This window comes from Agelaius tricolor, unplaced genomic scaffold, assembly GCF_023055355.1.
Source record: "Agelaius tricolor isolate 1412-34295 unplaced genomic scaffold, bAgeTri1.0.p SCAF_15, whole genome shotgun sequence".
In the NCBI taxonomy this organism is placed as follows: domain Eukaryota; kingdom Metazoa; phylum Chordata; class Aves; order Passeriformes; family Icteridae; genus Agelaius; species Agelaius tricolor.
Genome location: NW_027269275.1, coordinates 11285073 through 11300918, shown reverse-complemented (window position 1 = coordinate 11300918; position 15846 = coordinate 11285073). Strand labels below are relative to the sequence as shown.

Sequence of the window (15846 nt, the reverse complement as noted above, 5' to 3'; positions counted from 1 at the left end):
TTATGATTTATAATCCTCATATTGGCATGTACAAAAAAAATCTGTGTGTTATATTGAATTTTTTTTTTGAAAACGGCTCTATTCCAAGCTTGCTTAATGCATATTTGACTCTGGCCCCCTGAGAATACCTGAAAATGCATAATATGAGCATTTGCAACCTTTAAAAGTGGAAATGTCATAACTTAGTCTTAGTTAGTCAGTTGTGGCCCTGACTCTAATGAAAGTGCTGTTGTCCAATATGCTTTGCTCTTCATTGATTTTTCTTCTATCAGTTGGGAGTTCTGGTAAAAGAACAACAGATCTAATAATATCAGTAAAGCAAAGAAAGTAAGGAACAGTGAGCTCCCCAGTATATACAGGTCAAGCCATGATCGATTTCCAGATTTGAAATTTTATTTTTAAAATATATGTTTAATACAAGATCTTGTTCTAAGTCTATCAAAGCTTGTATAGTTTCAAGTTCCTGAATGACTGCTTTATCAAGTAGCACAGACTTAGGCCCTAGAGGTTAAGCAATAGAGGAGAAACAAAAATAACTTATAAGTTTCTGCAGCTAGTTGAACCCAGCAACAGCTCCTTAAACCACTTTTACATTCCTACAGTTTGACATACCATAAAGCCATGAGATACATTGAAAAGCTATGAACTTGCTAGGGAGGATTTCACTTCCTCTTGTTGTTAGAGGCCATTAAGTTTATTAGATGTTAGCAAAATACTTGTAAACAGAAAATATGAAAGCTTATGAAAAGCACCCTTTATTTTCACCCTAATAATTAACATGCAACTAGGAATAGGGTAACAGAAATCTAATTAATGAAGTGATGTTAGTTCTAAAATCTTAGTGATAATTATACAGCAAGTTTCATACAGACCATGAAATGTCTGAAATGAAATGAAGCATAATTGTGCAAAGAAGGCATCATATAGATTAGATGAAAACTTGCACATATGTCTTTAGCAGATAAGCTGATTCAGTTACAAACTCTAAAATCATACTCTGGACCCACTGAAAAAGCAAGAATCCAGAGTAATACAAGCTTTCTTTACTTCTTTTTACCTATGTACAAACTCAGTGTGATTCTTCTGGTTTGAGATGATGGTTCTTTTAATAAAAACTGAACACTTTTAAAAATGTTCAGCAAAAACTCACTTTGAACAATGATTGTATGACCACAAAATACAGACACTGGCTGACAGACAAATTGCACATCTGCAACTTCAGCAATATAACTTGAGACATTTTAGATCAGAAATGAAGTCTCACACCAAATGAAAAGAATATCTTTCAGCTATAGCAGAGTGTATAACCTTAAGATATTTGCACCATTTTCAGGGTAAAGACTGTGGGTAACGGGGTGCAAGAGACTATGGTGAAAAGACAACAAGTCTGTCTCCTCAAGGAGAATTTAAGTTCTCATGACAGATTTCCTATAGAAAGAATGGAATTAGGGTAAAATTCAAAATTCAACAAACACTGAATCCTGATTAGTGTCTGCCTCAGTTAAGAGCAGTTGCTCCTGAATGGAGATGCTGGGAGAGCACCTTCACCCCCACAGAAGATGCTGTTCTTGACTCTCCTTGTGCTTGTGTCCCTCCAGAAAAGGCCCTGATTATTGCATCTTCTTTCTTTCTGAAAAGTCACTACTGCCATGTGTTTTACCTAATTTTAGGAAAAGTTAAGGAAAAAAGAGAGTAAAAAGAGGGGGAAAAAGGAACAGCTCAAGGCACTCTAGATCCCAGGGACACTCATCTTGGTCTTTCTAGACATGTATAAGATATATCACAATGGATTGTAAGAAATGTTTCAGACTAACCCTGGTTTTGCAAATGGGTCACCACACAGCTTTTACTTAAATCAATTAAACCTTTTCTAAAGCCAAGGAAATAATGTCCTAGGCTAAGAAATCAAATTTCTCATCTCTTGGATGCCTTGCTGACTCTGAGCTGGAGTGTCTGTTAATAATGCTCTCTGTCAACTGTTTTACTTGGAGACTCCATTCCATCCTGGCCAATTTTATTCAAGTTTCCATCACCTCTTGGCTGGAATCTGCTAATGCAGAACAATTTGCACACACAGCCTTTGGCCTTAAGGGAACTCCAGGAATTACAGAACACTGCAGAGAACCTCAGCCACGTGGCCATGGGCACATCAAATCACTGCTGCTCTCTACAGTGGCTCCTGCCAGAGCATCACAGGGAATCTGCAGTACCAGTCCTTGCCTTGCTCTCCCCTCTAATCTGGGATAGCATGGACACAGCTTTCACTGGGAAAGAGACACCTAATGACTGTTCCTCTGACATAACAGAACCCTACACAAAATCTGACGTGGATGAATATAAACCTGTGAAAAGAAACTGTTCAGAAACAATGGACATCCCAAACCTCACTACCTCCCAGTCTATGTATAAGACACATTTCTTTGACACTGCCTTGTTAATGACTACACATGTTCTAAATTGCAAGCTCTACTGCAGCAAACATGGAACAAACAGTTTATACACAAACAGGCTGATGGGTGGTGGTGGGCACTGAGCTCCTACCACTCACATCATGTAACAGCTTGTGTCAGACATGGGAAGCATAAGGCTGCTCTGCCAGAAGAATGCGTTCTAAACCTAGCAGAGCCATATTTTTTTTCTGAAGGAAACACTATTACAGAGAGTAGAAGTCAGTCAGACTCATTTATGATATGTCTTACCAAAGGCACAGAAATTATTCTGCCTTCCTTACTAGAAGATTTGCAATATAACCAGTACCTAATTCTATCAATTCAAGAATAAAAACAAACTCCTCACCATCAATCTGCTGAGGAGTAGACTCAGCATCTTTGAGTGTGCTGCTTTGATGAAGTTTATCTCTCACTATTTGGCGTATAGAGAGCTTATAGAAACCAATTTTGTCACCTATGCACCTGAAATTCCATGCACTGCAACTATGAGGTATTGAAAACATGAACTAACACCTTCTGAAAGGCAAATGACAGACAAACAGATTCTTTAAGCAGTTGATTTGATAAATGTCAGTAAATTAGTAAATACATAACACAAACTTATGTATCACTGTGTATCTTGCAGAGTTCTATAAATAGGTCTTAATAAAAAGTAGCAGTAGCAAATGAAAAAATAGTCAAATTAACCTAATGAATTGGTTTGAAAAGAAATGTACTTCAGGAAATATCTGATAGATAATTCTAAAGTTTTTTCACTTAAAGGTCACATCAGCCTAACAATGAACAAAACTTGTTCATAACATTACTGTAAATACTGAGAAAATAGGGAAAGAAGGGCCATCAGTCAATAGAAGAGAAAGAACAGCAATAAAAGAATTGTGGAATTCTTTGATGTTGGATAATAATTTATTAGGATGTTCATCAAAATAGCTAGTAACACAGTGCTCTCAGTAAAGTACTACCAGACTACCAAATAAGTACCAGACCAAAGTGCTAACAGGTGCATAACCAGCATTCCATTTTGCTTCAGCAACTCATCTTCACCTTGGTAAAAACAGCACAAATACCAGCAGGGTATTTTCTTAAGAGTTTCCTAATACAGCATCTGTACCACCCTGTGGGGCATGCAGTGGAAAGACTTAAAATAGATCTAGAAGAGTGGGGATAGTATTATATTGCATCATATTATACACTGCATATTCTCCATGGAATCACTTAATTCCAATAAAATCTGTCTTACCCATTGAGAGCTCAGGGACTTGGAATGTAACTAAAAGATTGACTGGAAAATTTTAATCAAACCTTAGGAGGTCTGAAAGGTCTCTATTATATGAGATGTATTATTGTATGTTATGCAATTAAATATTGTGCTAAATATGACACGAATAGGACAGATTCCAGCTCAACTTTCAGCTATAACTTTGGAGGACAACAAGACCTATGAGAGCATCTTTACTCTGTAAGCTGAGCTGATTTCTGACAGAGATGTGCCAGTGACAGAGGGTTACGTAACACTCACTCCAGTGCTGGAACTCAGATCCCAGCTGCACTTTTGACCTCTGCCTCAGTTTCTCTGTGTAAAGCATCCTGATATTTTAAGATAAAGAGCCACTTTTACAATATCAGTACAATTAGATAAATCAGTGAAGCTGTTGAGGAAAGGGACCCTGGAAAATTTCTTCGTATTTCATATGTTACACCTTGAGGGTTACAATGAACTAGGAAAAGCTAAAAACTTGTGACAATAAAGAGGTGATTTCACTGCATTTGTTTTTTCAAATGTAGACATTCATCTTCCACAAGAAACAAAGCTTCTCAAGACATACTGGAGAGCAAAATGCTCAAGTCATACATGCTTAGTTTCAAAGTTATATTGCTATTCCAAGAGAGAAATCAATGTATACTATATTAAAAGCAATCATCACAGTCCTTCAAATGATTGGAGAGCTTAACTTTGAATGCAATTCAACCTAATAGAGGCTTTAATGGCTTTTGACAGATTGTTCCACTGATCAAGGGACATGTATGAAAATAACTGCCTACCAAGCCCTGATTTGATTTTTAGAAAAGAAAACTGAAGGTTAATGGTAAACAGAAGTTGATTGTTCACATTTTCACTGAAATAGCTCTATCTGACCTGTTCTTAGAGGCAGTGGAATAAAGGATAATGGGAATCTTATACACCTGACTTTTTACTTTAGCCTGTAATCAAGGGGACTAATCAGACCAAGATGTGTTGGCATGAAAGCAAGTATTCGACGATAGGGAGGGGGAGGAGAACAACTTTTGTGACCAAATTCTTGATCATCATGGACAAGCCCTGTAAAACCAGTGGAGATTTAAAGGATGTAAACCAAAGCATAATACATCCTTTTGGATTATGAATGTTATCTCCTAAGCAACAAGAAGAGAAACAGGAGTTCCCATGATATGTGAAGTGCTCATGCTTAAATATCAGCATTTTAATGTGGTAATTTTATTGGTTATTTCTTGGCTTTTATTTTACATGTTATTCAGCCAGTTCTGTAGCCTTTCTATGTACAATCTTTTTGTAATTGTATAAATTATCTTCTCTTGTTCAATGAATGCCCTCAGGCTAAAATGAAGGGGACAGATGAATGTAAATGAAGGTGCAAGCCCAGCCACATTGAAGGTGAGGAGTCACTTTGGACAGGACAGAGAACAGAGGCTCTGTTCAGGATTGCCTCTGCCTGCACAGCTGGGGTGAGAAGGACAGGGCAGGATGTCCTACAGAACAACAAATGCTGGTGGTTTGGCCAGAGTCCTTCATCACTTTCTAGCAGCTCCCACCCTCTAAAGGCAGATTATTGCACTCCTGAACTTTTCACTCTTATGGGGAGTGCAGTGGGTGTCTGGTTTTGATGAGGAACCTCATGCAAACAGAATTCTTCTTGCCTGGCCCTTCCCTGTGTCAGATCTCTGTCCTGGTGGGACAGGACAGAAGATGAGCTGCAGCAACCTGAATCTCAGATGAGAAGCAGAATGTTTGGAGGTACTTACTCTGTGGAGCTGTAGCAGGACAGAGGTGGAGGCTGAAGCTGGGGATGAGAGTTTCTCATCCCTGTTGCTACAGTGGAACAACCATTCTTCCCAACTCTGTAATCCTGGTGTGAGCTGAGAGTGGTCAGCTCCCAGCAGAAAGCTGAGGACTGGCTGTCAGGGCCAGGGAGGGGTTTAGGGAGCCAACATTAACTTTGCACCAGGTGGTAACAATTAAGGGAGAGATCCTGACCTGCACTGTACAACTTTGAGCTCAATGACTCCCATATGAGTCCAGCTAATGAAGCTGTGGCCTTGAAAAATCACATCCCTTGGGTCTCCTGTGCATCCCACCTCGTCTCTCTGGCCCTGCTCTCAGCCCAGTTTAGACACAAGCCTAAGCCTGGCCTGGTTCAATATCCAACAGCCCAAACTCCACTGCATGGCACAGGACTAATGGAACAGCACTGCTGTAACTGAGAAAGGAGCAATGCCAGCTCTTTACACACTACTATATTTTAATCACCTTTCATGATGGATTTTAATAATATTTTTGATTTCTGTGCTACGACATGAATGGAATCCCTGAATCTGCCCCTCTACATTAAGTAATCCAGCATGATTTTATATTTCATGTTGTACCACTACCAGTGAACCTAAAACCATATTCAGATGATAATAAGACAACTGATCTGGATATTTGTTATGGTGCATGTTACCCATCCTGCATAGTTTTCAGTCAGTGATTACTCATGGCATTCTTATTTACCCTTTAAATAATCAGAACCTGTTGTAAAGCTTAGAACATAAGTATTATGCCTTTAAAATCTACTGTATTGAGATTAATTTTATTTATTTACATAACCTTTTCAGCAGAAGAAAGGACCTATGGGATAAAATATTTTCATATACACGGATATGAACAAAGCATTATAAAAACATCTCTAATTACATTGCATAACACAGCAGTTTTCTATCAAATACTTAAAAACAGTCTGTATCTTTCATCCCCCAAATTACAGAAACAATAGAAGTTTTTCATTTTCTGCCAACATTTTCTTTCTATCAGTGTAAAACCAACTCTGTATCAGATTTATAAAAGAAAGCCCTTGCCTTGAGCATTTCATTTGTACTGGTTCCATGTTTAGTCAGTAGCTTTTGTAAAATTGATGAATATTGTCTAAAGGCAAGTGCAGACAGGCAAACAGATCTGTATCTTCTGCAATCCATTTAGCCTGACACACATGTGCAAGCGAACTATTTTACCTCATTTCAGTCCAGGCTGATGAAAAGTAAATGTAAGCAAAATCGTGAACTTCACCATTTTAAAAGAGCCACTGAATTTAATGTCAGAAGTTAATTTATGCTCTCACCTCTTCCTTGAAAAAACTTGACCTTGGTCCTCATGCTTCTAAAGCATCCAGGCTTGGCAAACAATTGCTGTACGTAGAACATTAATTAGAGGCTCTGTCTTCCAGCTCTTTCAAAAAGGAAATGGGTTATCTAATGCTGGAATATAAATGGATTGCTAAAAAATCATTTAAACAAGCTAAATTATAACTACTTGAATAAAATAAAGAAATCTTCAAAGTATTTGTCAGCTTCTAACACATAATCTAAACACAGCAATAATTTATAGTTGATCTCTCAGGTTTTTTTAATATATATTTACTTTTAACTGTGTTCTCCTTTTGGGGTACCCTTTGGCATTACTCTGTGCTTCAAATAGTTCCACCACCTTACTCATGTTATTGCTGTCAACTCCTGTGGGCTTTGGAGATATGAAATCTTCTCATACTTCTGCATTTCAACTGAAAACAACCAGGTTATACTGATTTGGATGATGCAAGACTGGAATGCAACACCGAGCCCTAAACCACTTGATTATTGGTATTTTGGCAGTCTTATTCCAAAGGTATTCATTTGTCCATATCCTTGCTAAACATGGCTCAGATAAGTGGGATCTGACTGCACTGAGACCAATACTAGTTCAGCTCATTCACTACCTTAAATCTTCAAACATAGGCAAGACCTGGGAACATGTATTCTAAAAATTCTGTTATTACTGCCAGCAGTCTCCTAATAGGTTTGGGATTGTTTTGGTTTGGTTTTATTTTTACTGCTGCTGGAAATAATTATTTGCCAATCATTTTTAATAGCTTTGCCTCCACTTCAGCTACAAACTACATCATTGATGTGCCTTCTCTCCCCTTTGTGGTGGTCAGATTTCTTTCAATACTGTGATCCCCATGGATTTTAGCAGTGCTTAATTAAACACAAAGTAATCATAACATAACAGCATAAATAAACAGTCCCCGTAAACATTGTGCTAACACTGTTACAACATTAGCTTGTCTGAATTCATATTGCTCATTTCCAAAGCAATATCTGTTTCTGAGAACTGCCTTTTCAAAAGCAGAATTCCCACATCTTCTGCTAGCTTTTCTCTGAGCGATCTCCAAAGTAAACAGTGTTTTGTGTGGCACTAATCCAAATGTGCCACTGGTAAAGCCAGCTTTAACTAGTGCAGGGAAGAGAAAGCTATGCCCATAGCAGTATTTCCAAATGTTATGAAATCTATGGCACAAGAGACAACAGATAAATGTGTGGATCATGGTAATATTATCAAACCTAGTTTAAGCAATAACTTATTCTTCAGAGAGTCTTTACATTCCACAGGATAACGAAAAGTTTTCACAGAAGCCCAGGACTATGATGGAAACACTTGATTCAGGTATTTATACTTTTGCTGGCACAGCTTTACCTAAAGTCTTATGAGGTACAGCCTCTACTTGATATAATTGTCCTGGCAAAAGCTGGTAGGTGTGGACACAGTTTTATACCACTAAAACTGAATTTTTACTGGCACAGCTTCCTTAGCTCCAGGGAGGTCTGGCATATGTTATACTGTCAAAAGCACAATTTTCAGGAGCACAAGCCTCATCCACACACACAGAACTTTGCCAGTACAGAAGCTGGTGTGTTCTGGGTGAGCTCAGCCTCAGCAGAGACTTTAAACACCACATTAACACAGGAGTCATATTCATTTCTTGGTGGCAATGTCAAACTCTGAACCTTACTGGCTTCTTTGGTAATACAGCCTGAGTGCTTTTTCACCATAATGATTTTCTGCTTTTTGTGGCAATGTTGGACACCAGTCCAACCCGTTCAGATAAAATAGCAATTTACCAAAACAAAATTTTCTATCTCATTCAGGAGCACCCTGTATCATCCCACATAGAATTGTTCTTTTTATAGCACGTTACTACAAAACATCACAGTTTCCTTTTTCATAGTTTTTGGGTTTGTGCTCATAGATCTCACTTGATGCTGCAATTCCCAACATCACACAATCTAAATCCAGTTTCTCAGAGAGCCAAACAACCTAAATGGAAGGTCTTACTTAGGTCCATCACTTCTTTAGGCAATGTACTGGGAAACCTGACCTCAGAATAGGATTCAGAACATGCAGATACAAAGCAATGGTTAGGAACTGAATTCTGGATTCCAGGGAGCCCAGGATGTACAGATTCACATCAGAAATCTCTCTTAGTAGTACTCTGTTGCCATGAGGCAAAACAGTAATAAAGTCTTGGGATGATTATTAGAATACTCCCACAGAATTCCTCACCTGAAAAAATGCTCTGAGAAGGAGCCACTGCACAAAGGAATATCTCCAACATCTCCAACATCTCCTGCCCCTTTGTGTTACTGGACTGAGAATCCACAGCTCTGTTTTGAAGGTCTCCAACAGGCTCACCCCAAGCTGGCCTCTCATTAGGATGCCCAGATCATGCAGTCTGCTTTGCCACAGGTGTGAGCTACACCTTGGGTTGCTCCAACCTGCCAGGCCAGAGGCAGCTCTAGGCACTCATGGAAGCTGAAATTTAGATACCAAGGCAATGTGTCAACACTGGCAGAGCTGGGCCTGCTCAGCCTCAAGAAGAGATGGCTGAGAGGGGACAATAATGGCTGTCAGTATCTGCAGGAGGTGTCAGAGGATGGACCAGGCTCTGCTCCTGGTGCCCAGCAATGGGACAGAGGAAGGGGCAGCAATGATGCCCAGGGAGCTCCACCTGGACATGAGCAAGGAGTTCTCTGCTGTGCAGGGCCCGAGCACTGAACAGCCTGGCCAGAGCCTGTGGAGTCTCCCTCCCAGGGAACATTCCAGAACTGTCTGGACACAGCCCTGTGCCTGCGCTCTGGGAATTCTGCTTGAGCAGGGAGGCTGGGCCCTGTGACCCACTGTGGTCCCTTCCAACCTGCCCCATTCTGTGAGTCTGTGATACACAGACATCCCTGGGCTGCAGGGTCAATGGGAAATAGAGTGGAGGAGGAGGGAACTAAAGCTGGTGTTCTGGACTTTATGCCTTAAAAAACACACACTTGTGTAAAATTTGGGGGCTGGTCCTTTTTATTATGAGACAGTAACTAAGCTACTGTTTAAAGACTGGTAAAATCTGCATTGACAAACAAAATAACACACAATCAAGAAATCATAAAGCTTAAAAGATTTATGATAACAAAGCTTCTCCCCAGATGACCAGCATCAATAATTCTAGGCTGGAAGGTCACTTGTTATTCTATCCATTGAACAAGATTTTGTAGATAAGCAATTACTTCTTCTAGATCATATGGCAGAGGCATATTACATTCATCATCATCTGTCCAGAAGGGATGGCATTCTGGTCTCTGGTCCTCTGGCAAGCTCTCTGCTGCGTCTGACTGGCATCTGAAAAGAAAGGTAAGCAGATAAACCACTTAAGTAAAACTGTATCAAGAAACTGAATACTCAGCAAGGATACATTTGAGCATTAATTTAGAGAGAAAGATGATAAAAAAAAGAAATACGACATCTTCTGACACCAAGTGGATTGCACATTTCCAGTGAAGTTGATTTCAGTTGTAGGCTTTGTATTTTCTATAGGGATTTCTCAAAAAGCCAATCACAGAGAAAACTCAGTTAGTGTTCCTTTATATGGTGAATTATTTTTTCATTATCTCAGCTGTTATTTAAAGTATGTGATTAAATCATTATCAGATTTAAATGTTTGCTGGTTTCCAATGTATTACTAGATTATTGAGAAAGATTAAACTGAATTTACTGCATTAGGGTCAGGGGGGATAGATTAAACAACATTAAAGAAGCCAGACTAGCTTTGTAGATTCTGGAGATTTACAAGTGTATCAACCTGCTTAGCACAGAAAAAGGCAATATAAAAAGAGAAAATTCTATAAAGAAAAATGGAAATGGAGGTTAATAACAACTTCCAATGATGAATGGGTGGGCAAAACTTCAATAAAATTAAATTAAGAGGCTAGTGTATGTTAGTCCCCAGAGAAAATGTTTAAATTACAATGTTTTTTATTAAATGGATTATTCATCAATACTAGTGAAGTCTAATTATAATATTAAACTGAACTGCAGCCTGCAGAGGAAAGTTTTTATAAGTGGCAACCATCACATCTCTAAAGATTAGACTAATAAATGCCACATCAAAAACATTGTCACAGCTCAAGGAGGATTTCTCCCCCCCTTTTTCCCCTTCCTCTCAAAAAATTTGCACATTACTGATTAATTAGTTATATTTACAATGGGGAAAAAAAGAAAAATGCTGAGAATTACCCTAATTTTGGTACATACTGCAGGTCTATATAGCTCTTTAAAGAGATAACAACCAAATTGCAGAAATGCGCTTTTATCTCTTGTATAACATTTTTAAAAATTTGTCTTCCATAAAGCACATAACTTTTGTAAGAACTTTAAAGCTGTTTTAAACATATATCCATCTTTCACCTCAGCAGAATGAACTCCAAGAGTACTGACACACTCAACTTCCTTGTCCACACCACTGACCTTCTGGAAGAGACTGTTGCCAAATGAAAGATGTCTTCTTCTCCTGGGAATTATTAATAGCATTGTAATCCCCATGAGAAAACATCCTTCAGCTTTACACCCATGTTGGTGGGTGGTTAATTGCTGCACCAGCATCCTGGGCACTCAATCCATCGTACATTACACTGCAAGGACAGTATTAACACAGAGCATTCCAATATATCTTCAGCTCTCCACATCAGCCCCTGATAATAGCATCTGTTAACATGCACTAAGTACTATTATGTAGCACATCACTTCATAAATAATAAGATTAGCCGACCTCAGGGCCCTGGGAAGAGTAATGTGTTTAAATGTTCTCATTATTTATTTAAAACAAGAATTAAAGGAACAGAAGCTACTTGTGACAATCCTCTTAGCATAAATATTAAACTGTTTGCATTGATAAGCTGCACTGTACAGAATAACAGAGGATTTGTTTTGCTGGCTGCTTTATAATAGTTGTTATAGCAAATGCAGTTTAGTGTGTGAGTTCTGAGAGGTACTTAACTGATTGTGCCATCATGTTCTGAAGACATTTTCCAAATTATATAAAGGAACAGGAGAAAATTAATATGCAGGGGAAGCTGAAACTAATTACAGCATAACTCTATAAGGCTTCTAAAAGCTTGCTTTATTTTCTGTCTTGGCACAAAATAATACACTCAGTTTGGTGGGTAGTATAAGACATTCCAGTTTAAGCATTTCCATCTTAAAGTGGATAAATTAACCATGTAATGATTATTGCAGATGACAAATCACAAAGCTCAGCCAGTAAATACTGCAGGCATGTTATGTGATCTGCAAAACTCAGCTAATAATAATAATAATAAACATTTTCTCTCTCCCACATCTAATAAAAGTTTTCACTGAGAGAAAAGATATATCAACCTTTAGCTTCCTCAGCATTTCAGAGTCCTCTTTTTACCTTTCATGTCTTTTTTTCCCTTGCTCTCTCACAGAAACAGACTGACCAGCTTCTCCCTCACATGTGGGTGTTTTTGTTGCTGTAAATGTGGTGGCAGTGATGGTGATGCTGTGCCTGGACAGCCCAAGAGCCACTGCTTGCTACTTTCCCTTTTCTATATTTGTACCAGCAGAGCCTTTGCTGAGAGGTCTCCCCACAACCCGGAGCTTCCAGGAGATCAGGCAGCTGGGGGGGTTTTAACCACAGCATATTCCATGGGAGGGACTAGAGGAATGCAAGTGTGTCAGGTCCTCAGCTTGCTGTGCCAGTCTGGAGACAGAAATGCATCAATGTGCTGTAAAAATACAAAAAAGGGAAAGCACTCCAAGTTCAGTGATGCCATGGTGCTTTCCTCCTTCTGTTGGATTTCTACAGCTTTGCTCCATACTAGCAAGAACAGCAGGGAATGATACATTCTTATAATCTCTCAATCATCTATTTTGACCAAAATTACAACCCCTGTGCTGGATCTGCTGACATCAAAGACAGCTTAAGATTTTCATGTTCAAAGCTATGGGGCTGGTTCTAGGCAGTCACTGCTGCACCTGGCAGTTCAATAAGCAATCCATGTGAACAGCTCCCACAATCTGGAACATGGTGAAAAATGTCCCTTCTCACTCAGAACTAGGGTGCAAAAACCAGACCTTTCTAGAGGAGCATATAAATTGTTCCTACAATGGTCTTTAATTTGTAGAAGTGGAACAGAGCTGAAGATCTTGCCAAAAGCAGAGCAACATTTTAAACTGAAGCAGAACAATCAAAGGCATCTAAATGATTGCACAGAATGATTTAAAATTCTTTGTATCTGACAGTTAAAATGAGTTAGCAACAATAACTCCTGATTAAAAAAAACAAAAAAAGGCTGCAAACATTGAGCTGTGGTGGTAGTGGGAAAGTATGAAAAGTTACAATTGTAAGTTAATGAAAATATTCCATATCAATTTAAAACTGTTATTTGAGTTACTAGAGTCAAAACTCCAAAAGAAAATAGAACTAACCTCTGCATATTATATGTAAAAACTGTATAAAGAGTGGAAATCACATAAACTTTGATATACAGAATAGATTCCTTCAATACTTTATCTGCAGCAGGAGAACAGGAAAACTGCTGTGATATATTTCAGAGCAATTTAGCTGCAACACCTTGACAGTAAGTTTTCAATAACATATTATAGAAAGAATTGTTTGTTTATAGAATGCACAAAACTCCATAGTCCCTACTTTCTTACTAAAACAATCAAGACTTGTGACAGTTTCAATTTAAAAAGCACATTTTTAGTTACTGTTGAAGAGCATGTTCTCACAACCTCTACCCTCTAAAGTTCTCAGATTTTTCATAACCTTTTTGTCTGTTTTTTACAAGCGGACTTTGCTCATCAATATTTATTAATATTTATTAATATGTTCAACTAAGTGATGACAAGCATTCGTATGACTGTTTGACTATTTGCATAACAGCTGATGATGCCTTCCCTGGAAGGTGGCTGGTATCTCCCTGGGCAGGGGTGCATCCACTGAGACAGACACTTGCCTGGTCATGGTTCCCTGGGCTGCACTGGTTTTTGATGATCAGGGTGTCATCTACATTAGAGGATACTGATCACAATGCTAAAATTAACCAAGCTAGCTAAAGTGTGTGTTAATTATGAGTATGCAAGCAGTCAATAAAAGGTTAATGCAAAAGTCAAGGGATAAATTTATTTCAGTATTGCATCACTCTACTGACTAAATGACTAACATTATGCTTTGTTTTTAATCGATATATTTTACAGTAATGCGTGAGTCATTGATTTGAAAAAATGTCTTTTTTTTCTAACAGTTAAGTTTTGCAACTACTAAGCATCAAGTGTCAATATACTTAAACCACTCTTTCTTCAGAGCAGATACCTTTTTGTTCCATTGTCAGGGGCAGGAATGCAGAGAAGGCAAGAGGCAGCCTCGGGTTCTGCGTGATTAATGCAAGCGATTAATGCAAATAAGAATTATTGCCCAGAAACCTAAATAAGGTACTGTGAATTAGAGTCCCTGGATTCTCTTGCACTGTTTGTCTACTCCACAGAAGTGCAGTCAAATGAGATCAATAGGGGTCAATCAGTGGCTCAGACTGCACAGGCATGCTAGGAGTGAGGAGAGGATATAAACAGCCCTGTTTCTGAGATGGTACTCATTCAGTTACCTGTGCCCAGCACTTCAAAGACCAATGGAGATGACATGGAAATTCATAGGGTAAGATGAGGAAAATGGGTCTGGCTGATTTCCCCATGCACTGACATGGTCAGAAGGGGAGGATGGGACGTTTGCCCTGCTGGTACAAAAGTGCACACTCACCCACACCTGCTTACTCCAGCACTCCTGGAATTTTATGTTTTATATGGGGAGCTATTTTCTCCCTCTATTCATGCTAGAAAAAAGGTGTTACTGTACTGTTATTCAAAACTTCAGGGTAACTTTTAAAACAATGGCCCAGGCAAAAAAAGCATTTGGATCACTTGACTAAGACAAATGCATTCCTGAAACCCAGACTGACATTGCTTAAAATGGCACAGCTCTGCTAACATGGGGGCCTGCTGTTCTGAGTAAGAGGAACAGCAGCAACTTCATTAGACACCATCTTCCACTCTTAAAACTCACAATGACTTTGCACATATGGGTCTGATCAAATATGGGTTGTTAATGTTACAACACAGAGCTCTGCTGTGGAACACAAATCCTACTAGTACAGGTACCTGGGACATAGAGATTTGCTTTAGGTTTGGACTTTTTCATACTCATCCCTCAAACAATTACTCCACATGGAAAATTATTGTGCACACCACATGTAGCTACTCTAACCTCAGTGTTAGGATAATCCCATGTCATTTCAAGACACTCTGAGTTGCCAGAGCACATACAAGACAGACAGTACTCCAGCCTGGATCACCAAGGGAAACCAGTCCTATGCTCTCCCAGAGCTTTTTCTGGAGAATTAATACAAGACATGAGATCTACATTAGGAGCTGGAACTTAACTTGCTTATAGTCAAAAAATATTGAAAGCTTGACTTCTGATTTATCTTATTTCAGAAGAAATAGCTTATATGGAATCAGTATTTCAGTTGGAGCTCCACCAAAGGTGTTTTGAAGGGTGTTTAGAAAATGGGTTGACTAATGCTCCATCATGACAAAGGGTTAGGGTGGAATACTTTCTGACCTCTTTGCTTAAACTCTGTAAAACATAAGGAAGCTAATAATTAAAAATCCTTCACCTGATATTAACCTTTTTAGTTTGCATCCTAAAGACTATTTCCTGAGAAAACAGAGGATGAAGAAAATACAAATATACTGAAATACCATTTTTATATGACTATATCACCAAGAAAATTTGAATTTTTCATGCCCAAACTGACATTTTGAAAGTTATTGAGGCCAATCTAGAGAAAAGATTTTCTTAGTCTTTTTAATCAACCAATCAGAAAATTGCCAACTTTGACAGAAATCGTTTCTTTCAGTTGTTCCCTGCTTGTCCCTCCTGTGACTCTGCACAAGTAAAACCTTCCCAGGTTTACTCTACCTTTT

The 15846-nt window shown here is 38.7% G+C and overlaps 1 protein-coding gene across 1 annotated transcript in view; it reads right to left on the bottom strand.

The window, feature by feature from the left end:
* Nucleotides 1-371: 371 nt before the first annotated feature.
* FTO (FTO alpha-ketoglutarate dependent dioxygenase) overlaps nucleotides 372-15846 on the bottom strand; it is a 228811-nt gene continuing 213336 nt past the window's right edge. Inside the window, exon 9 of the mRNA XM_071440403.1 lies at nucleotides 372-10182. Coding sequence (XP_071296504.1) covers nucleotides 10029-10182 — 154 coding nt within the window. The 3' untranslated portion in view covers nucleotides 372-10028. The remainder of the gene's footprint in view (nucleotides 10183-15846) is intronic.